General features: G+C 44.1%; 1 protein-coding gene across 1 annotated transcript in view; it reads left to right on the top strand.

The window, feature by feature from the left end:
* The window catches only part of EIF3H (eukaryotic translation initiation factor 3 subunit H), a 189035-nt gene extending 168467 nt beyond the window's left edge, over positions 1–20568 (top strand). The window contains 3 exon segments of the mRNA XM_056522639.1: positions 2048–2168; positions 9704–9836; positions 20380–20568. Of these exon segments, the coding sequence (XP_056378614.1) occupies positions 2048–2168; positions 9704–9836; positions 20380–20477 (352 nt within the window). The 3' untranslated portion in view covers positions 20478–20568.
* Positions 20569–27875: the final 7307 nt, after the last annotated feature.

Genomic DNA, 27875 nt, shown 5'->3' with positions numbered 1-27875 from the left:
CTCTCCTATTCCATAGTTACATACAGTGGGGAGAACCGCGCTCCGTTTAGTAGGGAATTTTAATATCCTAAAGGATAAAGACTAAAATCCATTGGTTTTTATTTTTAAAAAAAATAATAATTTAATTAATTACTCAGCTGTTCTTCCTACAATCTGCAGGTAATTACACATAGTCAGGCTGTTCTGGAAGCTCCATCTGACAACTAGGTCTCCAGCCCCTGTCTGTCCTCTCCTGAATAATCTTAAGGTGATTTATGGCCAGGCCAACCTTGTTCTGTTCATAAGTGCATTTAGGCTTAGTTCCCATCAGCGTTGTGCTCCATCCCGTTCAATGTCCGTTTTTTTTTTTTTGTGAGTTTATTTTTTTTGCACCGAACTGACCCTGAATGGGTTGGAACACCACAAATACCGACGGGTCATGTTGACTTTGAATGGGGTCCGTGGGGTTTCTGTCAGGTGCCAGTCAAATCAATCCTGTAACTTTGTAATCTCATATGACCCCATTGTATCTGCACGATGTATATGTATTTGGTTGTTTGGGGGTCACTGGTAATGGAGATTTAGGGGAGAACGAAAAAAACTAGAATTACTTCTTTATCACTTGAATAGTTGATGTTGTTATTATGCAGAAAACAATGAACCGGATGTGATGATAAAAGGTATAAAAAAATAGAGAACTACTACTGATCTTGTGCGGCATTGAACACGACTCTTCCCGTCAAGGTCTTTGACTATAGCAATTTATAGGCTTTCCACCTAGTAAGTTTTTGCTTTTTTTATCCTTTATTAAAGTGTACTCTGGTGCTCCAGGGTCCTGAACGTTCAGAACGCTCGGAGACGGAGGCTGGGATCGTGACGTCACACCCCCTCGTGACATCACACCACGCCCCCTCGAGGCGTGGCGTGACATCATGACAACTGCCACATGACAACTGCCACGTTTGTTTAGAACGCTGGGTTCTGAGGGAGATCCCACTGCTGGGGACCCTGCAATCAGATATCTTAACACCTATACTTTGGATAAGGGGATAAGATGTTTCGCAGCAGAGTAGAAAAAAAAAGGGGGAAAGAAAAGTTCAGCTCACCACTGTGCAGTACCGAATGAACAGAAGTCCCATATGGTGCAGAGAGCAGGGCAGGCAAACAGCGGGCCGGGTCCCGGGATCCAGTGGACAAAAGGGTAGGCAATAAAGCACTGGCCTCCAGCTGGTCCACAGACGTGAAAGGAAAAATGTATAAAACTTGACTTTTATTCCATCAGATTAAAAACATCGGATATCCATGGTTACACAACACAAAAAGGAAAGGCAACCGACGCGTTTCGAGCTTAATCTGATGGAAAAAGTTTTTTTATTTTTTTTAATTTTTTATTTAAATGAACGGATGCCAGAAAATTAAACAGATTTGTAAATGACTTCTATTAAAACATCTTTATCCTTCCAGTACATTTTAGCAGCTGTATGCTACAGAGGAAATTCTTTTCTTTTTTAATTTATTTTTTGTCTTGTCCACAGTGCTCTCTGCTGACACCTCTGTTCGTGTCAGGAACTAACCAGAGCCTTATAGGTTTGCAACAGGGATTTTCTCCTGCTGTGAACAGTTCCTGATACAGGCATCAGGTGTCAGCAGAGAGCACTGTGGACAAGACCAAAAAGAAATAGAAAAAAAAAGAGAATTTCCTCTGTAGTTTACAGTTGCTAAAAAGTACAGGATGGGTAAAGATTTTTTGACAGAAGTAATTTACAAATCTGTTTTACTTTCTGGAACATATATATTTATATATTCCACCGGAGTACCCCTTTAAGCAGCGTTGTCATTTTAGTTGTCACTGCTCTTATCTTACACCTGTGCGTTCACCATATTTGTAGACCTAAAATGTTCAGTATCCTGGTCTCCTTACCCTTTCACTACTCTCACGTTTGGTGTAAATGATGCATGTTGCACTTTCCTGCATGTTCTCAGTTGCAGTAAAGTGTTCTTTACCCAATCTTGGCATGTTCAGTGGCACTCCTGAAGATCCTAACTCCCTGCTTATTTCCCTGTACAGCAATCATCTGGAGAAGAGTCTTCAGCTCCTTATGGACAGAGTTGATGAAATGAGCCAGGATATTGTAAAGTTCAACACGTACCTGAGGAACGCCAGCAAGCAGACGCAACAGAAACACCAGGTGGGTGCTTTACAGCCAAAAAGGGTGGTGCTCCAAGAGAAATTGAAAAAGAGCAGTGACCTATAAAAGCTACATTTAAGGATTCATAAATTTTTCCAGCAAAAAGTGCATCATAAGCAATCAGAGAATAATGTAGAGGTTCTTGTGTATGCCTTGTGCTTACCTGTTTTAGCTGATGTGGCAGGCATGGGATAGGCTCCACACTGGATGCATTTCCATAGCCAAAGTTATTTCCTGATGCTGCCTTTATTTTCCATGAAACTTTCAGCTTTGCAGACACAGGCTGTGGAGTCTCCTTATTGCAGTTCATCTAATCAGGCTGCTGCATGGGGATCAGCCAAGTGAACTTATAAGTGGGTTGAGGTCAGTTCACAGTATGTGCACTTTTGGTGCGTTTTCTCATTCAAAGTGTGTTTTTATAACCAAAATTGTGCAACAAGGCAAAAAGTGATTTGACCTATAATCAGGTGAGATGTTTCAAAAAGAGATAGCAGCAGTATACAAGTAGAGGTGGAGGGGAGGTATTTAACCATTGCATATCCTGTTCTCATAGAGATAGCAGCAGTAGTATAAAGAGAGAGCTGGGAGGGGTAACTACTACACACACACACACACACACACACACACACACAGTCAGCTGACTTGCCTCTCCCTTTGTGGGTCAGACTGGTAATCCCATTACCCCAATTTGAGGGGAAATTCAGAATAGATAAAATTTGCGCTGTATCCATTCACCTATTTCTACTTATGTATAAAAACTAAGACAATCTGTAGCAAATACAGTGCAAAGTTTTGACTGAATCATTTTTCAGTATTCAAATAAAACTATTTTTCAGCACAGATGTTTTCCCGTACAACGGTGGCGACATTACAGAACAGATGTCGGTCTGCAAATGCCCAGGAGATGTAACTCCTACCAGACACCATGCGATCACATGATTTATCACTATCACCGGTGATCTTACCGCTAGCGGCACTTTTTAGCAAGTGTTATAAACATCTAAATATTTTGGGGGAAATTATGAAATTCTTGACATCTGGTGTGTTGCTGTATTAGCCTCTGTTCACATCTGCACGTGAGTGCATCAGATTTAATGGAAACAATAATAGCATTATATACTGCAGTATATTTCTCATATGGCAGTCAGTGGCCCCGACAAGGTGTCCATCTTGTGACCGATCCAGCCCCGGTATTTACGGAATTCTGTTCCTATGACGAAACAGAAAAGCAGACATGAAAACAAGCGTCTGAAGAAAGTGGTAGATATCTGTAGATAGTCTTGTATGACCATCTGGACTCTTCACTTTAGGAACCTTTTCCTACTTCAGACGTCCAGGCCTCCTCCTCACTTCTTGTTGGTCTCCTATGTGGATTGATATAGCGATCCTGCCAGAAGTACATAAACTCTTTTTAGGGTTGGATTCTGGAAAACAACAACCTTTTTTTAAAGGCACTTAGGAGACGAGCGGAACGGCGGTCATTAAATATGTTTACAGCGTTATCTCTAGCACAATATCACTCAGAAGAATAGAATTTTTATCGTATGAATCCAGAGGAGAAAGTTCATCCGTGCCGGCTTCATTTCTTCCTAATTGCTCCGATTCTGGTTTATTACAAAATGCTTAATATTTCCAACATCAATCGGCCAAATTCTCGTTGGTTCCGGGGAAGTTTTTATTCTGTTAGAAAAATATGTTCTCTCTTAAATGTCACCGATAAAAGAGATGGCCGCCTTGTTTCGTGGTGTAAATACCAACCACATGAAAGCACCTCCTATCCGGCGCTATTGGCGCCACTCTAATGGCTGTCTGGAGAATCCTTCTAAACTTTTATTAAAGAACAACTATCATGGAAAAAAAAACGTTTCCTCTATCAGAAGGATAGGGGATAAGTTTTAGATGGCAGGGGGTCTGAGCACTGGGACTCCCCGCAATCTCCTGTTTGGAGTCCCGGCTCTCCATCACAGCGGCGCGTCGTGACCCCCGCCTGAAGCTCCACACCCCCTCTATATAGCTCTATGGGAGAGCTGAAGATTGCCGAACGGCTCTCCCATACAGCTATATAGAGGGGCTGTGGCGGGCCTCACTTCAGGCGTGGGTCATGACGCGCCCCTCTGATGGAGAGCTGGGACAACAAACAGAAGATCGCGGGGGGCCCCTGCACTCGGACCCCTCATGATCTAAAACTGTCCTTCAGATAGGGGATATGTTTTTCCCATGATACTTGTCCTTTTAAAGGGAACCTGTCACTTTACCATATATAACTCTCATATATGGTAACATCTCCTTCCTCACCATCTCTGGGAGACGTTTCTGCCCACAGAAATGCAAAGGATATGATGTTAGAAAGTGTCCCCTACCGGCCCCATAAGTAGTTCCCTGGGCGGGGAGCTATACCTACCTAGTCCTGTCGGCTGCGCTGTAAACACACCACTTCAGCATGACAGCCTGTGTCATTGCTCTGCTCCATCTGCTTAGGGAGCAGAATGGTGATGAGGGCTGTCAGTCATGCTGAGGGGGTATGATTACAGCCAGAGAAGAAAAGACTTGGTAAGTATAGCTCCCCGTCCAGGGAACTACTTACGGGGCCCGCGGGGGACACTTTCCAAGATCGTATCCTCACCATCCCTACAGGCAGACAGCTGAGGAAGGCTCCCACACCGAAACGCGTCCTTGTTCTACACTATGGTATAATAAATCTTCACTGTGCATTACTGGTGAGTGCTGGGTATCATCTATCTTCTACCTGTGGCCTTACCCAACCTCGTGCACCACCGCAGATTCCACGGAAGTGCCAACATATCCCTATATTGAGGGGGCAATTGTAATGTCTCAACGATTGGGTCAGAAACTCTCCTGAATGGCCAGTCTTGTAGGACGTTACCGGTATCTACTGTCCATTACCAAAATCCCCTACAGTAAGCATTATCACTGGGCCATATGAAGCTTTGGAGTAAGGCGGCCATGTCTGATGATTCACAAGTGCAATGCGATTAGCAATGGAGGCTAAGGCTACGTTCACACGGTGGAATATCCGAATACTGCATGGTAAATCTCTGCGGACATTCCTCTGACTCAGACCGCGCAGATTTATAGACTGCAGTGCATTTCTGTGCGGACTCCGCAGAAAGAATAGACATGTCTATTTTTTCTGTGTACACCGTAATCTGAAATTCAGTTCCAGAGACATCTGGTGGAGAAATTCTGCCGTGTGAACAGTGCAGCAGAATCCCATTGAAATCAGTGGGACTCTGCTTCTGTGGCATTTCCATGTGGAAATCTGCGGTATTTTGCATGGAAATTCCATTGTATGAAGATAGCCTAAATACATCCAGTATCTCCGGAACTGGACTGTGGATCTGGGTAAGTGATATCTCCTTGTAATCTAGTTCTTCTGCACTTAATACAATACACCGGATTACAACGAGGAATCCCTTACCCAGATCAGTTTCCCATTAAAGGATATACTTAACAAAAGTTTTCACAACAGGTGAAGAGTACCTGTCATGAAGTTCCAGCTGCAGCATGTGTGTACACGTCACGGCTTAAGTCCTGCAGGAATGCATCGGAACTGAGTTCCTGCACTTTTTCCACAGCAGGAACACTGTTTCCATTAGCAGGACCAGCCCTTGAGTGGAAATCCTGGGTGAGTTCCCACATTTTTTTTTACCCCAGGACTTGACCCCTGGTACACATGCTGGCATTCTCCATAGCCCGAGACTGGGCCCGACGTGACACGATCAGGAGTCGAAATGCCGAAGTTCCATGCTGTCTTTCTAAGCCCCCCCTTCTTGCCTTGTCTATGGGGAGTGGAGTGGGTGCAGACATCACCGGCTTATCTCAACATGAGCAAAAGGTTTAATGGCAAAAGTCCAGCATGCCTGACTCTTCTCTCCACAGATAACATTTGTTTGCAGAGTGGGGTGCTCCCCATACAACTTAAAGGGGCACTCCACTGGAAATTTTTTTTTTTTTTAATCAAATTGTGCCACAAAGTTAAACAGATTTGTAATTGATTTAAAGGGGTTATCCAGGAAAAAGTTACAGATTTGTAAATTACTTCTATTAAAAAAACTTAATCCTTTCAGTACTTATGAGCTTCTGAAGTTAAGGTTGCTCTTTTCTGTCTAAGTGCTCTCTGATGACACCTGTCTCGTGAAACGGCCAGTTTAGAAGAGGTTTGCTATGGGGATTTGCATCTAAACTAGGCGGTTCCCGAGACGAGTGTCATCAGAGAGCACTCAGACAGAAAAGAACAACCTTAACTTCAGAAGCTCATAAGTACTGAAAGGATTAAGATTTTTTTTTAATAGAAGTAATTTACAAATCTGTTTAATTTTCTGGAGCTAGTTGAGATATATAATATTTATTTCCTGGATAACCCCTTTAATCTTAATCCGTCCAGCACTTATGAGCTGCTGTATGCTCTAGAGGAAGTTCTTTTCTTTTTGAATTTCCTTTGTCTGACCACAGTGCTCTCTGCTGCCACCTCTGTCCGTGTCAGGAACTGTCCAGAGCAGGAGAGGTTTACTATTGGGATTTTCTCCTGCTCTGGACAGTTCCTGACATGGACAGAGGTGTCAGCAGAGAGCACTGTGGTCAGACAGAAAGGAAATTCAAAAAGAAAAGAACTTCCTGTGGAGCATACAGCAGCTGATAAGTGCTGGAAGGATTAAGATTTTTAAATAGAAGTGATTTACAAATCTGTTTAACTTTTTGGCACCAGTTGATTTAAATAAAAGGTTCATCCTACTTTAATATAAGATGTATGGGCACTTTTAGATAAGACACTGGGTATTTGGGATCTGCCCATTGTTTCTGTAAGGAGAGTTCAATAAGCAGCCAAGACACCGCGCTCCTCACATCTCAAGATATATGCTCGTTGGCAGGGAACCGAATATATATATATATCTATATATCTATATCAAGGCCAAGGTCACATATATTTTGAGTCTACCTGCAGGGTTAGAATACACTTTTTATTCTGTTGCCATGGGGATAGATAAATCTGCATAGGAGCTGTAGAAGATGTAGTGCGGCATTTATATGCGGAAGTATATGGAGCAGACGTTTAGACCAATTTTTTTTTCCCAACCAGCGTGCCTCCAGCTGTTGCAAAACTACAGCTACCAGCATGCCCAGACAGCCGTTGGCTGTCTGGGCATGCTGGTAGTTGTAGTTTTGCAACAGCTGGAGGCACGCTGGTTGGGAAAAAACAGTGTAGATGATGTTGTTCTCTAGTTACTGTGACCGTGCCTTCGTTTTTTTTTCCCATGCCCCATTTTTTCCCCTCCCTCCCCATGTGTATTCTTTAACTGCGTTCTACAGCATTAAATCACATCCATATTATCGGATACGAAATTCTAGATTGTGTAATTTTTCCCAGAAAAAAAAAAAAATCTTCCATCTGTGATTTGTAATATATATAGATTATTAAAAAATGTGCATTAATACCCAGCGCATCGCAGGCCCAGGTGCAGAGTCCCACAGCTCGTCATACGGCCAATTTCTCCGATCTAATGCCTGTCACAGCCACGTATGCTTTCCTGCAGTCATGCCTCTCTCATCCAGTGGCCGGCAGTGCAAATAATGAGCAGCGTCTCTAGGAGGCTGCGAAAGCACGGCCGAGCAACGATCCCGCCAGGGGCCGCCGAGGAAAGTAAATCTAAATCATTATTGAAGGTAATTAAAAGATCAAACTTAATTTTGTGAGAGGTGAAGAACCTGTTTTACTGCTGTTAGCTAAAAGATCTCAGGCAGACGCTACGATTTCCTGGAACTGCCGGCTGGAAGCCTCCCAACACCCGCACTGCCTTCATGCTTTTTTTTTTTTTTCTTTACATTTTTGCAATATATGATATATAAAAAAAAAAAAAAAAAATATATATATATATATATATATATATATATATATATATATTTTTTTTTTTTTTTATATATATATATATATATATATATATATATATATAAATAAATATTAAATATTTATAATATATGTTTGATATATTTGTTATATATAACAAATAACTATTTAAATATTTATATAATGTATAGATTATTTTTTATTTATTTTAGATAGATATATATTATATAAAATTATTATATTTTTAGATTTTCTTCCATTGCATATAAAGTTTCAGGGATTCAGGTACCGTAAAGATTAAAATAAATAAATAAGGGGTTTTCCTCTGGCCAATCCACCGCCATTTAGATGGAGCTCTGTTGTTCATCATTTCCTGGTGACGTCTTGACACTCAGGAAATGCCCACTTGGCAAATTGCCGACCACAGAGACGACATCTCAGCCAGCAATTGTCTGTGGTCATTTGCTGTACTGAGACATCACTAGGAAGCAATGAGCAGTGACTTCCTGAAGTTTGGGCGTTTTTGACCACTTAAAGAATGTTTTTTTTTTTTTTTTTTTTTTTTTTTTTTTTTGCCCAAAATAGGCTAATAATTGAGATTTAACAAAAAAAAATTGGTCACACTTCTGTAAACAGTGTCACTGCTGTCTAAAGGTATTGTCTGGTATTGCATCTAGTATGCATTCTTCAGTTCAGTGGTCCACAAGGTGTTTCAAAACTACAGTGGTCTACCAGATGTTGCAAAACTACAACTGCCAGCATTCCCAGACTGCCAACGACATGTTGGAAGTTGTAGTTTTGCATCATCTGGAGGGCCACGATTTGATGACCACTGCTCTCAAATCAATAAGCTGCCTCTATACTTTCTCCATTGACACCTGCAGACCCAGAAGTGGTGTTCTGTAAGCTGCACAGATGACATTGGTGTTATGGACTTGCCATTTTATTGTGAGACCAGTGCTGGGATACAGAGGGGCCAAATCCCCCCCCCCCTTTTTTTTTTTCAGTGACGGTGTCCAGGTCTTGGGACCCTGGGACCTTTACTCCTAATAGATAGATTGAACAGTTCAATGTGTGATTGGTTTCTTCCCCATTCTTCAGATGATAGAGGCCAGGAGGTGCACTGGAGCACCACAACTCCTTTTAAACTGGCATTCTTATTTGAACCAACTTAGCATAGATCAATAGTACAAGCGAATATAAAAAACTTTGTAATATATCTTAGTCAAAAATGCTTCTTCTTCTCCTCCTGTTGCGCAAATATTCTTGAAAATCAGCTCAGCCTTGTCCTGTATCTGTAAGACTATACAATTCTATGGAGAAGGGAGCTCCACCCACCAGCTCTGGGAGAACTGCAAATTACTGATGAAACCTGCAGAGCAGACTCTGCTGAAAAATACCCTATACAAGTTATATAATGACCAGAAATAGTGCTGCTCCTTATGTACTCATGCAGGACACCTTATTCTGAAAAGTCACCTGGAATGACAGGAATGCTGTAAGGTTTAACTAGAAACAGCACCCAGGTTTTATGTGAATCGGACAGTGCTGCAGTATCTAGTATAGACATACATGGATAAACAGTGATCATAGGGGTTTGCTTCCCCTCACCCTGGATGAAATTCTGCAGTGAGGAATCCCCTAATTTCGTGTCTAATTCTTGTCATTTCAGTACGTCCAAAGGCGGCAGCAGGAAAACATTCAGCGGCAGAGTCGTGGCGAGCCGCCGCTGCCTGAAGAAGACATTAGCAAGCTGTTCAAGCCACCGCTTCCTCCACCCAGAATGGATTCACTCCTCATTGCAGGTAATGCTCGCTCCCTTACATGCCAAACCACATCGGTAGGAATAAACTAGGGATATCCCAATACTGGTATCGGTATCTGGACAGATACTGGACATTTGTGTGAGTACTTGTACTCGTGCAAATGTCCCCAATACCTGACGGGAGTCCCGCTGGCAGGTATCACAGAGGTGCGGTAAGCCGCCTGTACACTCCGCTACCAAGCTATGCAGTGCGCTCAGCAGCTCATCATCACATCATAGCCGGGACCCGCATTAACCCTGCGGGATGCTGATCGGGATCACCACCATGTAATCGCGGTGTCCCTATGAGCTGGGAGGATGCCCGGAGGTCCCTTACCCTGCTCCGTGCGTCCGATCGTCTCTCCTTTACTGCTGCCAGCCATGGCAGGCAGTAGTAAATGAGCGCCGATAACACTGATCACTGCTATGCTATGGCATCGCATTGCATGTAATAGTCCCCTATGGGGACTAAAAAATAAGTGAGAAAAATTTAATAAATAATAAATGTGAATTAACCCCTTTCCAATAAAAATTTGAATAACCCCCCTTTAAAAAAAGTTAAAATAAAAAAAAAAAAAAATATATATATATATATATATATATATATATATAATTTTTTATATATAAAAAAAAACCTTCTCTTATAAAAACTAAACCAAAAACACTCCTTTTTCACATTAAAGGAAAAGAAAAAAAAACTCACGTAAAATTGAAAAATGTATCGGTAATTGGTATCTGTACTGTAAAAAAAAAAATAAATAAAGATACGAAGTACTAAAGGTGAAGTGTGGGAAGATAGTCTCTTACCAAAGGGCGTTCTGCTCAGAGCACAACACCTTTGAGGGCATCCAGTAACATATAGCAGTCAGCAGCCCAGGCTGGTCCACCGGTGCAAATTCAGGAAAAAACCATTGTGTATGGAGGCAGGGGAAAAAGATGGGACATCCAGGAGAGGCTTTTTTTATTTGCAGTTAAAGGGGTAATAATTTACAAATCTGTTTCAACTTTCTGGAGCCAGATGATATAAAAAAAGTTTTTTCCTTGAATACCCCTTTAATGACCATTGCATAGTCGCTGTCTAGTGCTACTTTATACTGAAAAAATATATAAATGCAAAAAGCAACCAGCTCACCGTCTTGAAGATCTCATCTTAACAGGAGGATCAGGAAAAGTCTGGGAGCAGGGAGCGGCAGTCCAAGCCGCATCTTGGTGTGAATAACATCAAATGAAGAAAAGGTGCAGATGCTCCAGCTCCCAAATAGAAATAATGGTTAAAAGGCCAAAATGTAATTAATCCATATTAAAAATAGAAAAACAACAAAATCCACGTGAGATTAAAAACAAAGCTGAAACGCCGACGCGTTTCGAACTGTGCGATTCTTAGTCATGACTAAGAACCGCACGGTTCGAAACGCGTCGGCGTTTCAGCTTTGTTTTTAACCTCACGTGGATTTTGTTGTTCCCTATTTTTAATATGGATTAATTACATTTTGGACTTTTAAACATTATTTCTATTTGGGAGCTGGAGCATCTGCACCTTTTCTTCATTTGATGCTACTTTATACTAGCACTATAAGATTAATCTACATTAGTCTTCCCAATCCATGCTGCTGCAGCAAAACTACAACTTCCATCATGCACGGACAACCGAATGGAGTCTCATTTTGCAACAGCTGGAGAGGTCTGCAGGTGGAGGAACTGTAGATGTGTCATGCGTGTTTCTCCGCCCGACCGCTCGTCTCCAGGGAGCGCCCCCCCCCTCCACCGCTCCTTCCTGGTCTTGACAAGGTTGAGGGTCCCTCCCGCCCCTCTATATAATTACAGCCTAATTACACCTAATGGTTAAGGAAACTATGCTGGATCACTTGAATACACAGAGCAAATGATTTTTAATGCGTTAACCCCTCTGAAGGTAACGATTTTCTCCTTGGCCGGACCGGCGCTGATTATCGGTATAGGGTTTCCTACGTTATGGTGGTGAAGTCAGCAAGAAAATCCATTTATTAGAGCCTATAGTTTCCCTTCTAGCTGCAATTCTTGTGGCCGAGTAAGAGGGGCATTGCTGCTACGCGAATGTAATGGATTGCATATGATGGGACTCCGTGAGGCCCGGGATTCATTTTCTCCTTGGATGGACTCTCTGAGCAGCAGCTTTTTATTTAGATTTTTTTTTTATGGGTAAATAAAGACCATTTATTATTCAGCTTACAATGAATAAAACTCATTGCAGCTACAGAGGATTTCTTAGCTGCGTATTTTATAAGGGATAGCAAAAAAAAAATCTCAATTATGCTTTTGGTGCTTTTCATGCACCTCGGAGACCCCGGGATACATTGTGAGTAAAATCAATTATTGTGCTGTAATTACATTGTGTATTTACATTCTAGACACTGGTAAAGCACATATCATGCCAGCGCAGCCCACCTATCACTATACTGATGAAAACAAATGACAGCTTGTAATACATTGTGTGGTCGACACAAATGGGGGAAGGGGGGGAAGGCTTGGGCGGCCATCCATTTGATTTTTTTGCTCCGTATCTGGTGATGGATACTATGCCCTACCGGCCCAAACAGGAGGATTCCTCAGCAAGTTCTGCAAAATGAAAATGTTCTTTATTGTAGATTCATAAAATTATACAGCAAGTGCAAGGCATCATGGTAGCATATTGCATGCCGACCCCTCTGTGCATCCTGTTTAGTCTTCGCTCTTTCCCGTTTTCACCAATTGTGGCTGAAGTGTACCGTATCATAGGCGCTTTCTGATGACCCGATTTACCGCACCTTGCTGAGCTTGGTTAATATTGGTGCATTCTTATGTAACGTTTGTTGAAAGGTATAATCTTTATTAATTTCAAAACACCAACAAAAAAGGAGTTAAAATTTGCAGTGTATCTCTCCTCCTGTATTATTAATTATCTGTGCCAGCCAGGCATCACCTATTATCTACCTGTGTGTACCTGCAGTGTACACACGGTTAGTGGAGGAGTCTGCACTGTATATTAAAAAACCTATCCTATGCCCCCCCAGAGGGGGGCATAGGATAGGTTTTTTAATATACAGTGCAGACTCCTCCACTAACCGTGTGTACACTGCAGGTACACACAGGTAGATAATAGGTGATGCCTGGCTGGCACAGATAATTAATACAGGAGGAGAGATACACTGCAAATTTTAACTCCTTTTTTTGTTGGTTTTTTGAAATTAATAAAGATTATACCTTTCAACAAATATATGGGAAATATAGGGAATTAGTGGATCACTTCGGTGATCTTTTGGTGAATTGGTTTAAATAACCCTCCATATATTGGTCCGCAGTTGGATCATATTCTTATGTAACGGTGACTATTTTTAGCACTTTTGGTTTTAGAGCTATGTAGCTAGTGAGCAGGGCAGTTAGGGACTTAAACCCTGTTCCCTCTAATCCAGGCAATACAGCCGCAAATCAGTATTTCCGTGTCAGCTAATTGGCTACAGTATTTAAAGGGTTTATTGTAAAATCCCTGGTATTAATGGCAAAAAAAGGCTTAATGTTCACAACTCTGGTTATGTAAGACAGTAAATGGAATCAGTGCCAGTATCTCTGGTGGCCTAGGGCAGCCAAGGAGTCAGCGCCAATATCTCTGGTGGCTGAAGGCAGCAGATTAGTTAATGTCAGTATCCCTGGAGGCTTAGGGCAGTGAAGGAGTCAATGCCAGCATCCTTGGTGGCCTAGGGCAGAGGAAGGGGTTAATATTCCATGTCGGGGTCCAGTGGTTACTTACCTCTCCTGGTTCCAGTGTTATCCTTGTTGTAACTTCCTGTCTCGGCCATCGCTGATGGTATAGCTGGATGCCTGGAGGGGATAGAGAGGAATGTACAGCTGTAACTGTATGGGCCAGACACCTCTCTCTGTGCAAAGAGATTAATTCAGAGAGTGGGTGGAGGGGACTGTGCAGCTGTACCTGTATGTCTTCACTGTTCTCCCTGTATTCATAGAGATGAATGCAGGGAGGGAATAGAGGGGACTGTGCAGCTGTACCTGCATGTCCTCACTGTTCTCCCTCTATTCATAGAGATGAATGCAGGGAGGGAATAGAGGGGACTGTGCAGCTGTACCTGTATGTCCTCACTGTTCTCCCTGTATTCATAGAGATAAATGCAGGGAGGTAATAGAGGGGACTGTGCAGCTGTACCTGTATTTCCTCACTGTTCTCCCTGTATTCATAGAGATAAATGCAGGGAGGGAATAGAGGGGACTGTGCAGCTGTACCTGTATGTCCTCACTGTTCTCCTTGGATTCATAGAGATTAATGCAGGGAGGGAATAGAGAGGACTGTGCAGCTGTACCTGTATGTCTTCACTGTTCTCCCTGTATTCATAGAGATAAATGCAGGGATAGAGGGGACTGAGGGGACTGTGCAGCTTTACCTGTATGTCCTCACTGTTCTCCCTGTATTCATAGAGATAAATGCAGGGAGGGAATAGAGGGGACTGTACCTGTATGTCCTCACTGTTCTCCCTGTATTCAGAGATAAATGCAGGGATGGAATAGAGGGGACTGTACCTGTATGTCTTCACTGTTCTCCCTCTATTCATAGAGATGAATGCAGGGAGGGAATAGAGGGGACTGTGCAGCTGCTGTACCTGTATGTCCTCACTGTTCTCCCTGTATTCATAGAGATAAATGCAGGGAGGGAAAAGAGGGGACTGTACCTGTATGTCCTCACTGTTCTCCCTGTATTCATAGAGATAAATGCAGGGAGGGAATAGAGGGGACTGTACCTGTATGTCTTCACTGTTCTCCCTCTATTCATAGAGATGAATGCAGGGAGGGAATAGAGGGGACTGTGCAGCTGTACCTGTATGTCCTCACTGTTCTCCCTGTATTCATAGAGATAAATGCAGGGAGGGAATAGAGGGGACTGTGCAGCTGTACCTGTATGTCCTCACTGTTCTCCTTGGATTCATAGAGATTAATGCAGGGAGGGAATAGAGGGGACTGTGCAGCTGTACCTGTATGTCCTCACTATTCTCCCTGTATTCATAGAGATAAATGCAGGGATAGAGGGGACTGAGGGGACTGTGCAGCTTTACCTGTATGTCCTCACTGTTCTCCCTGTATTCATAGAGATAAATGCAGGGAGGGAATAGAGGGGACTGTACCTGTATGTCTTCACTGTTCTCCCTCTATTCATAGAGATGAATGCAGGGAGGGAATAGAGGGGACTGTGCAGCTGTACCTGTATGTCCTCACTGTTCTCCCTGTATTCATAGAGATAAATGCAGGGAGGGAATAGAGGGTACTGATTCGGTTTTATCAGTTATATCTATAATTGCGAACACTTTGCCCAATTTCAAAGCCTAAAGCTTGGAGCTTTTCTGCAGTAGTACACTTTACCTGAACATGGGGACATAAATCTTTAAAGAGATATGGACACTCTTTAGCATAATGATATGGGCAGTTCTGTGTAGATATCACAGTGCTTCCTCATGAGCACAGCAGGCATAATCTACATGTTCCCCTATAGCTGTGCTACGTACACCCTAAGGTACATGTTCTACAGGGTTGGGAATCCAACACCTGAAAACCTGATATTTTGATCCCAAAAGTGTTCACTTCAGGACATTAGAGTTACTCCTAATCTGAGCGAAGGTGACACTTTCTGGGTTAAAGGGTTCTATGTGTATTGACCTAAAATGTGTAATTGGTTTTTAGTACCCCTTTTGCTCTCCTTAGGATATGTCCATGACTGTATAGAATAGAATTAAAGGGGAACTCCGCCCACACATACCCTATCCAAAGGATAGGGCATAAGATGTCTGATCGCGGGGCTCCCGCCGCTGGGACCCCCGCAAACTCTGTGCAGCACCTGTGCCGCATCTGGGTGGGTTGAGATGTAATGCCACGCCCACTCATGACATCACACCACGCCCCCTCCATTCATGTCTATAGGAGGGGGTGTGACCGCTAGACATGAATGCATTAGGCATGGCGTGACGTCACGTCTCCAGCCGCCATCCAAACCCAGCATTCTAAGCATACTGTGGTGCTGCATGGAGATCGTGGGGGTCCCAGCGGCGGGACCCACACAATCACATCTTATCTCCTATCCTTTGGAGTAATCCTTTAAAGGGGGGATTTTGTTTCAAAAATTTATTTCCAAACTCCCTATCTGTTTCCAGGTTGGGTGTGGTTCCTCAGCTCAGTTTTTGAAAGAAATTGGCTCTGTTTTTCTCTTCCTGGATAACCCCTTTAAGCACCTCTATCACAGCCCGGCTCCTCATACAGGATTGGGCATATCTATATTATATGTGTCCTACATAGATAGCGAGCCCTGCAGGAGACAGCGACACATCAATGCATTCATTGTCACCGCAGATCTTTGTGCTGGATGAAAAACAATACACGTTTGTGCACTTAACCCATAAAATGCTGCATCTACCAGCAATGGGTAAAGCCCACGCGTGTGAGAACACAACCTAATGTGTTCCTGAAAACAGGCACCATGGGAAGGTAAATGGTAGCACGTTCCCTGGTGAATTGGTTGGATATGTTTTTGCACATATAGGATTGGCCACCATATGGGTTCTCTGCTGCGTGGGTGCAGGTTGTCTGTAAGGAGTCGGCTTTCATTTCCAGGTAGCGGCCATTACTCCCACATTCTAACTTGTGCCATGAACATATTAATCATTTTCTATGCCCATGTGAACTCAAGACGTTCCAGACACCTAGTTATTCTTCATAAATCTGGACAAAGCCACTTCTCATATCCTGCAAGTTAGAAATTGGAACCTAATTTTCTTTCCTGCTAAAGTGACAGGCCTCTTAAGCTGGAGGGGAAAAAAAATAAAACACAAAGACTCCTATTCAAAAAGTGTTCGCCCCGTGACATCATCCCAAATGTATATATACAAATGGCTGGTAATTGCTAGCAACTGTGCCCATTAACAAAAACGGCCCTCATTGTGCGGACTTCACGTGTGTATGATGTCACCGGCTCGGAGGCAGCTACCGTTACCCGCTCCGGATCACTTAGGAAATTGGAAATGTGAATTGGATCAATTCCGAAGCATCTGCTGATCGAGAAAGTATTAATGGCTGTAAATCTGCCATGTAAAGAATTATACATCCTGATCATCTATAGGCTATAAAACCTGCCATAAGGTTGTGTGCCTGTAAGTCTGGGCTGTAAAATGCACCCACGTTTAGGTGGAAGGACATAAAACGGATGGCTTTTATCTGCTATATAAGCTGCTTCTGGTCAAGTTAGGACTGTAGGTAGGAAGTTGCACCTGCAAGCGCATCAGAAACCATTGCGTTTAGACTAAGGGTCTATTCACACACACTGCAGAATTTACGATTGTGGAATTCCGCCTCAAATTAAAGGGGTACTCTTAAAAAAAATATATAAATATATATATATATATATATATATATATATATATATATATATATATATATATATTTATATAAAATATATAAGAGCGAGAGATGTGTGTGTGTGTGTGTGTGTATATATATGTTTTTTGCCAATCAACTGTTGCTACAAAGTTAAACAGATTTGTAAATTACTTCTATTTAAAAATCTTAATCCTTCCAGTACTTATCAGCTGCCGTATACTACAGAGAAAGTTCTTTTCTTTTTGAATTTCCTTTGTCTGACCATAGTACTCTCTGCTACCACCTCTGTCTGTCTCAAGAACTGTCAAGAGCAGAAGCAAATCCCCATAGCAAACCTATCCTGCTCTGGACAGTTCCTGAGACAGAGGTGTCAGCAAAGAGCACTGTGGTCGGACAGAAAGGAAATTCAAAAACAAAATAACTCCTTCTGTAGTATACAGCAGCTAAGTACTGGAAGGATTAAGATATTTAAATAGAAGTAATTTACAAATCTGTTTAACTTTCTGGCACCAGTTAATTTAAGAAAAATTGTTCTTCACCGGAGTACCCCTTTAACCCCTTAAGGACTCAGCCCATTTTGGCCTTAAGGACTCAGACAATTGAATTTTTACGTTTTCATTTTTTCCTCCTCGCCTTCTAAAAATCATAACTCTTTTATATTTTCATCCACAGACTAGTATGAGGGCTTGTTTTTTTGCACGACCAGTTGTCCTTTGTAATGACATCACTCATTATATCATAAAATGTATGGCGCAACCAAAAAACACTATTTTTGTGGGGAAATTAAAATGAAAAACGCAATTTTGCTAATTTTGGAAGGTTTCGTTTTCACGCCGTACAATTTATGGTAAAAATGACATGTGTTCTTTATTCTGAGGGTCAATACGATTAAAATGATACCCATTATTACATACTTTTATATTATTGTTGCGCTTAAAAAAAATCACAAACTTTTTAATCAAATTAGTACGTTTATAATCCCTTTATTTTGATGACCTCTAACTTTTTTATTTTTCCGTATAAGCGGCGGTATGGGGGCTCATTTTTTGCGCCATGATCTGTACTTTTTTTTGATACCACATTTGCATATAAAAAACTTTTAATACATTTTTTATAATTTTTTTAAAATAAAATTTATTAAAAAAGTAGGAATTTTGTACTTTTTTTTTTTTCGTTCACTCCGTTCACCGTACGGGATCATTAACATTTTATTTTAATAGTTCGGACATTTACGCACGCGGCGATACCAAATATGTCTATAAAAAAATTTTTACGCTTTTTAGGGGTAAAATAGGAAAAAACGGACGTTTAACTTTTTTATTGGGGGAGGGGATTTTTCACTTTTTTTTTTACTTTAAAATTTTTTTACATTTTTTTTTTACACTTGAATAGTCCCCATAGGGGACTATTCATAGCAATACCATGATTGCTAATACTGATCTGTTCTATGTATAGGACATAGAACAGATCAGTGTTATCGGTGATCTTCTGCTCTGGTCTGCTCGATCACAGACCAGAGCAGGAGACGCCGGGAGCCGGACGGAGGAAGGAGAGGGGACCTCCGTGCGGCGTTATGAATGATCGGATCCCTGCAGCAGCGCTGCGGGCGATCCGATCATTAATTCAATTCGCGCACTGCCGCAGATGCCGGGATCTGTATTGATCCCGGCACCTGAGGGGTTAATGGCGGACGCCCTCGAGATCGCGGGCGTCGGCCATTGCCGGCGGGTCCCTGGCTGCGATCAGCAGCCGGGATCAGCCGCGCATGACACGGGCATTGCTCCGATGCCCGCGGTTATGCACAGGACGTAAATGTACGTCCTGGTGCGTTAAGTACCCTCACCAGGACGTACATTTACGTCCTGCGTCCTTAAGGGGTTAAAGCACATATTACGCAAGTGGAAATTCAGAAGTGTGAATGGGAATGCGGAATCCCATAGAAGTCTATGGGCTTTAGTTTGAGACGGAATTTCCCAAGCGGAAATTCTGCCGTGTGAATAGACCCTTAGGGTGTAACCTACTGAAATAAAAGACCCGGAAATCGACTGTGGATGAATAAATCAGAAGCAATGATAACTTGGTTTTCTTCCGCTTCCTAGAACTTCAACAATCCAGATGTCCCAGTACTGGTGCTCCTGTGCATGATCTTAGAGACACGGTGCTGATTCTTCCATGCATGGTCGCAACATGATGCTGGTGCTCCTATGCATGGTGACGAGGACATGATGCTCAGATTTTTATGTATGGTCTTGAGCACAGGGCAGGCTTTTTTTGTATGGTCTTAAGAACTTAGTGCTTGTACTACTATGCAAAGTCTAAAGGGACACAATGCTGGCGCTCCTATGCATGGGCTCGAGAACACAATTCTGGCGCCCCCTATGCATGGATCGAGAACACAATGCTGGCGCCCCCTATGCATGGGCTCGAGAACACAATGCTGGCGCCTCTATGCATGGTTTCGAGAACACAATGCTGGCGCCTCCTATGCATTGTCTTGGGAACACAATGCTGGTGCCCCCTATGCATGGTCTTGGGAACACAATGCTGGCGCCTCTATGCATGGTTTCGAGAACACAATGCTGGCGCCTCCTATGCATTGTCTTGGGAACACAATACTGGTGCCCCCTATGCATGGTCTTGGGAACACAATGCTGGTGCTCCTATGTATAGTCTTGAGAACACAATGCTGGCGCCCCCTATGCATGGTCTTGAGAACACAATGCTGGCGCCCTCTATTCATGGTCTTGGGAACACAATGCTGGCGCTCCTATGTATAGTCTTGAGAACACAATGCTGGCGCTCCTATGCATGGTCTTGAGAACACAATGCTGGCGCTCCTATGCATGGTCTTGGGAACACAATACTGGTGCCCCCTATGCATGATCTTGAGAACACAATGCTGGCGCCCCCTATGCATGGTCTTGAGAACACAATGCTGGCGCCCCCTATGCATGGTCTTGAGAACACAAAGCTGGCGCTCCCTATGTATGGTCTCATGAACACAAAAGGCTGGCTCTGCTAACTGTGGTAGACCCAGTGCCCCTAAACTTTGTCCGAAAGCATTCACAATTTGCTGTTTTTTATTGCATTTTTTTTTTTTTACTGTTTTTGACCATCGGATTCATGGACTTCCTTTGATCGTATTTATGTTCTATTCACAGGTCAAATTAACACGTACATCCAGAATATTAAGGAATTCACCTCTCAGAATCTAGGAAAGCTGTTCATGGCTGAAGCTCTACAGGACCAGCCCAACTAACCAAACCACCGGACAGATCGTCTGAGACAAACATAACTTAATAGCAACTATCATTTTCTGTACAATTCAATAAAGTCATCTTTTAACAATATGTTGGCTGTACCACAGTAATTTCTTTCTTTTAGATCTTTTCCACCTCTGCAGACCCCCATCCCATTGAAGTGACCATCTGGTTTCTTGTGCTCTGTGATCAATATGATGCCTACCATGCCTGGATCCGTCCATCCGTTCGCCTGATATCTTCATTTTCATTTCATTTTCCACTGTGTTCACTCAGAAGAGGCCTCAGTGCAGTGGAGTCACATACAGAGCTGGGAGGAGAGGGAGATACGGAGGGAGGGCATGAATATGCATAAGCCGGGCAGTGCTGCGTACAAGCGGCGCTGATGTCACAGTGCCAGATGAAGGCAGTAACCCCGCCTGTGCTAGTTAGATGATTTGCATATCTTGGAAAATGAAGATATCAGGCGAACGGCTGGACGGATCCGGGCATGGTAGGCATCATATTGATCAGTGTCCCCCGCACTACCAGCCAGTACCTTGTGGTGACAGTTTTCCTTTTAAAAAATAACTAGATAACTAATAGAAATAATGCAAGTCCTTAAATATAAAAGTAAGAAAGATCTGCTGGGATCTGTAATCGCTGTCTATGTAGAGGACGGGAGCTTCTTAACATGGAGCCGCCCTCACCGGATGTCCAAAGGAGCGGCTAACCCTGGCACAGGTAATGAGTACAGAACATGTATTACCACCCTGTACTGTAGGGGGCGCTACCAGACACCAGTCAGTGCATACACTTCACTAATACAGGGGTTTTACCAGTAAAATGCCCATTCTGATTGGTCAGTTCTTCCAGCCATTGACACGTTTCACAGATTTGGACTGTCTGTAGCATTGTATGTTAGTCTGGTTTCAAGTTACAATGGTTCAGAAAAGACCATTATATGTTGTAACAATTGTATGTTGAGGCCATTGTAAGTTGAGGGATCACTGTATAGGCGGTAGTCCAGTTCTGTCCAAACTCTACCAGGTAAGTTGGATCGGCTGTGCCAGAAACATCCATTTACCGATGCTGCGCTGGCTCACCAGATCAAACACCCTCTGACTGCTTTTTATGGGCCCCAGCCACATATCTGGCCCCCAGCCACAAGATCTGATCGACACAACATATCACTAGCACAGAGAAGTCCATGTTGGAGGCATCTGGACAGAACTGGGCCACCACCTACATATCTGCCAGGTCACTGATGGAGATCACTTGTAACGTTTGTGGTGTGTAAATAAATCATGGATGGATAGTGCATCTTTTATGTCTATAAATGTATGTTCTCTTATGAATACGAGGATCTAATTTTGTACCATAGTTTTGCATTCACCCTGTATTCAACAAGGTAGAGCATTCTGATCCCTTGTTTAGGGCCCCTAAGGTCTTGTTCACACTGTTTTGACATGTTTTAAGGTATATTATTGTCACTTGTGTCCTTAAAGGGGTACTCCACTGGCCAGCGTTCAGAGCATTTAGTTCCAAACGCTGTGTGCGTGCTGCTGGGGTCGGCTATGCCCCCTCGGGATGTCACGCCACTCCCCCTCCCATAGACTTGCATTGGGGGGGTGCGTGGCTGACCCCCGCAGCACACACACAGCTTTCGGAACGAAATGTTCTGAACAGTGGCCGGTGGAGTACCCCTTTAATGTGTTGCTTGGGATTGCAAGTTAGATTGTCAATTAGTCCCATTGAAAGTGCAGTCCAGAGTGTCAAAATACACAGCGTAAAACTGAGGCTACCCATGGGGATTGTGCAGTATAAATGGCAGTGTATTTTTTCCCTTTGGGAATAATATATTGTGTGAACATAACCTTAATGGTCTATTCACACGTACAGGATTCTGGGCAGGTTTGATGCGCAGGATTTTCTCCTGAATGTAAACTGAATGAACACCACTTCAAATCCTGCGCATCAAAACTGTGCAGAATACTGTACGTGTGAATAGACTCTAAAGGGGTATGCCAAGAGAAAAATCTTAATCCTTCCAGTAGTTATCACCTGCTGAAGTTGAGTTGTTCTTTTCTGTCTGACAACAGTGCTCTCTGCTGACACCTCTGCTTGTCTCAGGAACTGTCTGAAACATTAGAGATTTGCTGTGGGGATTTGCTCCTACTATGGACTGTTCCTGAGACAGAGGTGTCAGCAGAGAGCACTGTGGTCAGACAAAAAAAACAACCCAACTTCAGCAGCTGATAACTGGAACGATTAAGATTTTTTTAATAGAAGTAATTACAAATCTGTTTAACTTTCTGGAGCAAGTTGATATATAAAAATAGATTTTTGTTTTTTTTTGTTTTTTTTTCCTGGAATACTCCTTTTAAGTTTCAGTTTTGTTTAAAAGGTTGCTGAGAATTAGAAATACATATTTCTTATAAAAACACTGCCTCCTCTACAATGTATTCAAAAAGCTTTCAGACTTGTGCCAAAAAAAGAAATCTGCACCCAATACCCTGTAATAACAAGGGGAAGAGAACTGCCTGTAGAGCTCAGAAGCTGTATTGTGTGAAGACAGAACTTGAAGAGAACAAAAAATGAATGCTGCATTGAAAGTCCCCAATAAAAGTAAGAAGTTTGGAACAACCAGGACTCTATCTAAGGCGGCATTCACATCTCATTTTTGCAATGCGGATCCTGTATCTGGCTTCAGTGAAAAAAACCGTATGGAACCGTATTGCAAACCGTATGTATAGACATTTCATAGAAAACCATATACCAACCGTAGCATCTAGTTTTGTACGTTTTGCATCATTTACGGTTTTATCTGGTCTTTTCCGGTATACAAAACTGTAGTCTACTATGGTTTTATGTTCAAGTGAAAAACTGGATACAACCCGTATAAGATTTTTTAAATGGTTGTCTATGGGAACCGTACTGAACCGTATGTGCGTACGGTTCCCTGCGGTTTGCACAATACGGTTTTGCAGTTTGCACATGCACAGTGCAGGCCGAAAGTTCTTCCCACAAATAGAACAAGAAGAACTTTATTCAAGGATGAACATAAAACCATATGTTTTTTTTGTTTTTTTTTTTTCTTTCAAAAAACGTATTAGACTGTATGCAACCGGACATCTGTTTTCAAACCGTATACGGTTCAAAACTGTACAGAGGTGAATACGGTTCGGTTCGGCTTTAAAACATAATTTTTTTTTTATTTTTTTTTTACAAAGCAGAGTAATCAGAGATGTGCATTGGAAAGCGATGACAACGAACCTCTGACCAAGCCTCAGATTCTGTGAGCAGATGGGAGAAACTTCCAGTAGGTCAGCCAGGACTGCTGCACTTAAACAATCTGAGCTTTATGGCGGAATGGCCAGAAATAATTACATGAAACCTGCCTGACGTTTACAAAGAAATTCCCTGGTCTGATGAAACCATGATTGAAGTTTTTGGCCTTAATTTTGAGCATCCCATATAGGGATCATGGTGGGGGCAGCATCATGTCTGGAGGAAACCAGGCACTGCCCATCACCTGCTCAATACCATCCCTACAGTGATCATGGTGGGGGCAGCATCATGTCTGGAGGAAACCAGCACTGTCCATCACCTGCCCTATACCATCCCTACAGTGATCATGGTGGGGGCAGCATCATGTCTGGGGGAAACCAGGCACTGCCCATCACCTACCCAATACCATTCCTACAGTGATCATGGTGGGGGCAGCATCATGCCTGGAGGAAACCAGACACTACCCATCACCTGCTCAATACCATCACTACAGTGATCATGGTGGGGGCAGCATCATGTCTGGAGGAAACCAGGCACTACCCATCACCTGCTCAATACCATCACTACAGTGATCATGGTGGGGGCAGCATCATGTCTGGAGGAAACCAGGCGCTGCCCATCACCTGCCCAATACCATCCCTACAGTGATCATGGTGGGGGCAGCATCATGTCTGGAGGAAACCAGGTACTGCCCATCACTTACCCAATACCATCCCTACAGTGATCATGGTGGGGGCAGCAGCATGTCTGGGGGGAACCAGGCACTGCCCATCACCTGCTCAATACCATCCCTACAGTGATCATGGGGGGGGGGGGGGCAGCATCATGTCTGGAGGAAACCAGGCACTGTCAATCGCCTGCCCAATACCATCCCTACAGTGATCATGGTGAGGGCAGCATCATGTCTGGAGGAAACCAGGCACTGCCCATCACCTGCCCAATACCATGCCTACAGTGATTATGGTGGGGGCAGCGGCATGTCTGGAGGAAACCAGGCACTGCCCATCACCTGCCCAATATCATCCCTACAGTGATCATGGTGGAGGCAGCATCATGTCTGGAGGAAACCAGGCAGTGCCCATCACCTGCCCAATACCATCCCTACAGTGATCATGGTGGGGGCAGCATCATGTCTGGAGGAAACCAGGTACTGCCCATCACTTAGCCAATACCATCCCTACAGTGATCATGGTGGGGGCAGCAGCATGTCTGGGGGGAACCAGGCACTGCCCATCACCTGCTCAATACCATCCCTACAGTGATCATGGTGGGGGCAGCATCATGTCTGGAGGAAACCAGGTACTGCCCATCACTTACCCAATACCATCCCTACAGTGATCATGGTGGGGGCAGCAGCATGTCTGGGGGGAACCAGGCACTGCCCATCACCTGCTCAATACCATCCCTACAGTGATCATGGTGGGGGCAGCATAATGTCTGGAGGAAACCAGGCGCTGCCCAATACCATCCTTACAGTGATCATGGTGGGGGCAGCATCATGTCTGGAGGAAACCAGGTACTGCCCATCACTTACCCAATACCATCCCTACAGTGATCATGGTGGGGGCAGCAGCATGTCTGGGGGGAACCAGGCACTGCCCATCACCTGCTCAATACCATCCCTACAGTGATCATGGTGGGGGCAGCATCATGTCTGGAGGAAACCAGGCGCTGCCCATCACCTGCCCAATACCATCCCTACAGTGATCATGGTGGGGGCAGCATCATGTCTGGAGGAAACCAGGCACTGTCCGTCACCTGCCCAATACCATCCCTACAGTGATCATGGTGGAGGCAGTATCATGTCTGGAGGAAACCAGGTACTGCCCATCACTTACCCAATGCCATCCCTACAGTGATCTTGGTGGGGGCAGCAGCATGTTTGGGGGGAACCAGGTACTGCCCATCACCTGCTCAATACCATCCCTACAGTGATCATGGGGGGGGGGGGGGGGGGCAGCATCATGTCTGGAGGAAACCAGGCACTGTCCATCACATGCCCAATACCATCCCTACAGTGATCATGGTGGGGGCAGCATCATGTCTGGAGGAAACCAGGCACTGCCCATCACCTGCCCAATACCATCCCTACAGTGATCATGGTGGGGGCAGCAGCATGTCTGGAGGAAACCAGGCACTGCCCATCACCTGCCCAATATCATCCCTACAGTGATCATGGTGGAGGCAGCATCATGTCTGGAGGAAACCGGGCAGTGCCCATCACCTGCCCAATACCATCCCTACAGTGATCATGGTGGGGGCAGCAGCATGTCTGGGGGGAACCAGGCACTGCCCATCACCTGCCCAATACCATCCCTACAGTGATCATGGTGGGGGCAGCATCATGTCTGGAGGAAACCAGGCACTGCCCATCACCTGCCCAATACCATCCCTACAGTGATCATGGTGGGGGCAGCATCATGTCTGGAGGAAACCAGGCACTGTCCATCACTTACCCAATGCCATCCCTACAGTGATCTTGGTGGGGGCAGCAGCATGTTTGGGGGGAACCAGGTACTGCCCATCACCTGCTCAATACCATCCCTACAGTGATCATGGGGGGGGGGGGCAGCATCATGTCTGGAGGAAACCAGGCACTGTCCATCACATGCCCAATACCATCCCTACAGTGATCATGGTGGGGGCAGCATCATGTCTGGAGGAAACCAGGCACTGCCCATCACCTGCCCAATACCATCCCTACAGTGATCATGGTGGGGGCAGCAGCATGTCTGGAGGAAACCAGGCACTGCCCATCACCTGCCCAATATCATCCCTACAGTGATCATGGTGGAGGCAGCATCATGTCTGGAGGAAACCGGGCAGTGCCCATCACCTGCCCAATACCATCCCTACAGTGATCATGGTGGGGGCAGCAGCATGTCTGGGGGGAACCAGGCACTGCCCATCACCTGCCCAATACCATCCCTACAGTGATCATGGTGGGGGCAGCATCATGTCTGGAGGAAACCAGGCACTGTCCATCACCGGCCCAATACCATCCCTACAGTGATCATGGTGGAGGCAGTATCATGTCTGGAGGAAACCAGGCACTGCCCCTCACCTGCCCAATACCATCCCTACAGTGATCATGGTGGGGGGCAGCATCATGTCTGGAGGAAACCAGGCAGTGCCCATCACCTGCCCAATACCATCCCTACAGTGATCATGGTGGGGGCAGCATCATGTCTGGAGGAAACCAGGCACTGCCCATCACCTGCCCAATACCCATCCCTACAGTGATCATGGTGGGGGCATCATAATGTCTGGAGGAAACCAGGCACTGCCCATCACCTGCCCAATACCATCCCTACAGTGATCATGGTGGGGGCATCATAATGTCTGGAGGAAACCAGGCACTGCCCATCACCTGCCCAATACCATCCCTACAGTCATCATGGTGGGGGCAGCATCATGTCTGGAGGAGACCAGGCACTTTTTCTATAATCCTCAACAGCCTCTCTAACCCTTTTGTGTGAGTCCTATAGACGGGGACTGTCATAAGTTATTTCTGGTCCTTGCTAAAACACATGGATGCTTGTGGGGTCATGGTCAGCTCTAACAATCATGACGTTGCCCCTGTAAATCCCGGGCATGGTGTGCTAGTAAGGATGCTCATGGCCCTATCACTCACCGCCTCTGACAATCCTATTACGTTCCCTGCACATCTTCCCTAGGTATATCTGCTAAACTAAAGAAAAATGAATCTCTTGAGCAGAGAGCACCTTCCCTCCATAGAGAGAGAGGGATTTGAGAACAGCTATAAAGCCTTGGAGGTCCCGGCAATAAATTTGTATTACGGAATGCTTAATAATTTCCAGGCATCGCTTTACTCGTTAGAATTATTTTTGTCTACTGGAAATTAGAAAGCCGGGTGGGATATTTAAATCCATTTTTTTTTTCATTACTTTTTGGTAACGGGGGAAAAAAAAAAAAATTCTGTATCATTTTAAGACCCCGAATCTTTCAATAGTTGCAGAGCAATGTTAAGGGATATTTCCAGGCTCCATTATGTAATTTGTATCCAATTTTTTTTCTTTTTACAAATTAGTATATACGGTATTTATATCCAAATATCTATAACTAGAGTATAAGCCAACCCGAATATAAGCCGAGGCCCCTCATTT

This window comes from Hyla sarda, chromosome 5, assembly GCF_029499605.1.
Source record: "Hyla sarda isolate aHylSar1 chromosome 5, aHylSar1.hap1, whole genome shotgun sequence".
NCBI lineage: Eukaryota > Metazoa > Chordata > Amphibia > Anura > Hylidae > Hyla > Hyla sarda.
The sequence above is the reverse complement of the archived record's forward strand: the minus strand, read 5'-3'. Positions and strand labels throughout refer to the sequence as shown.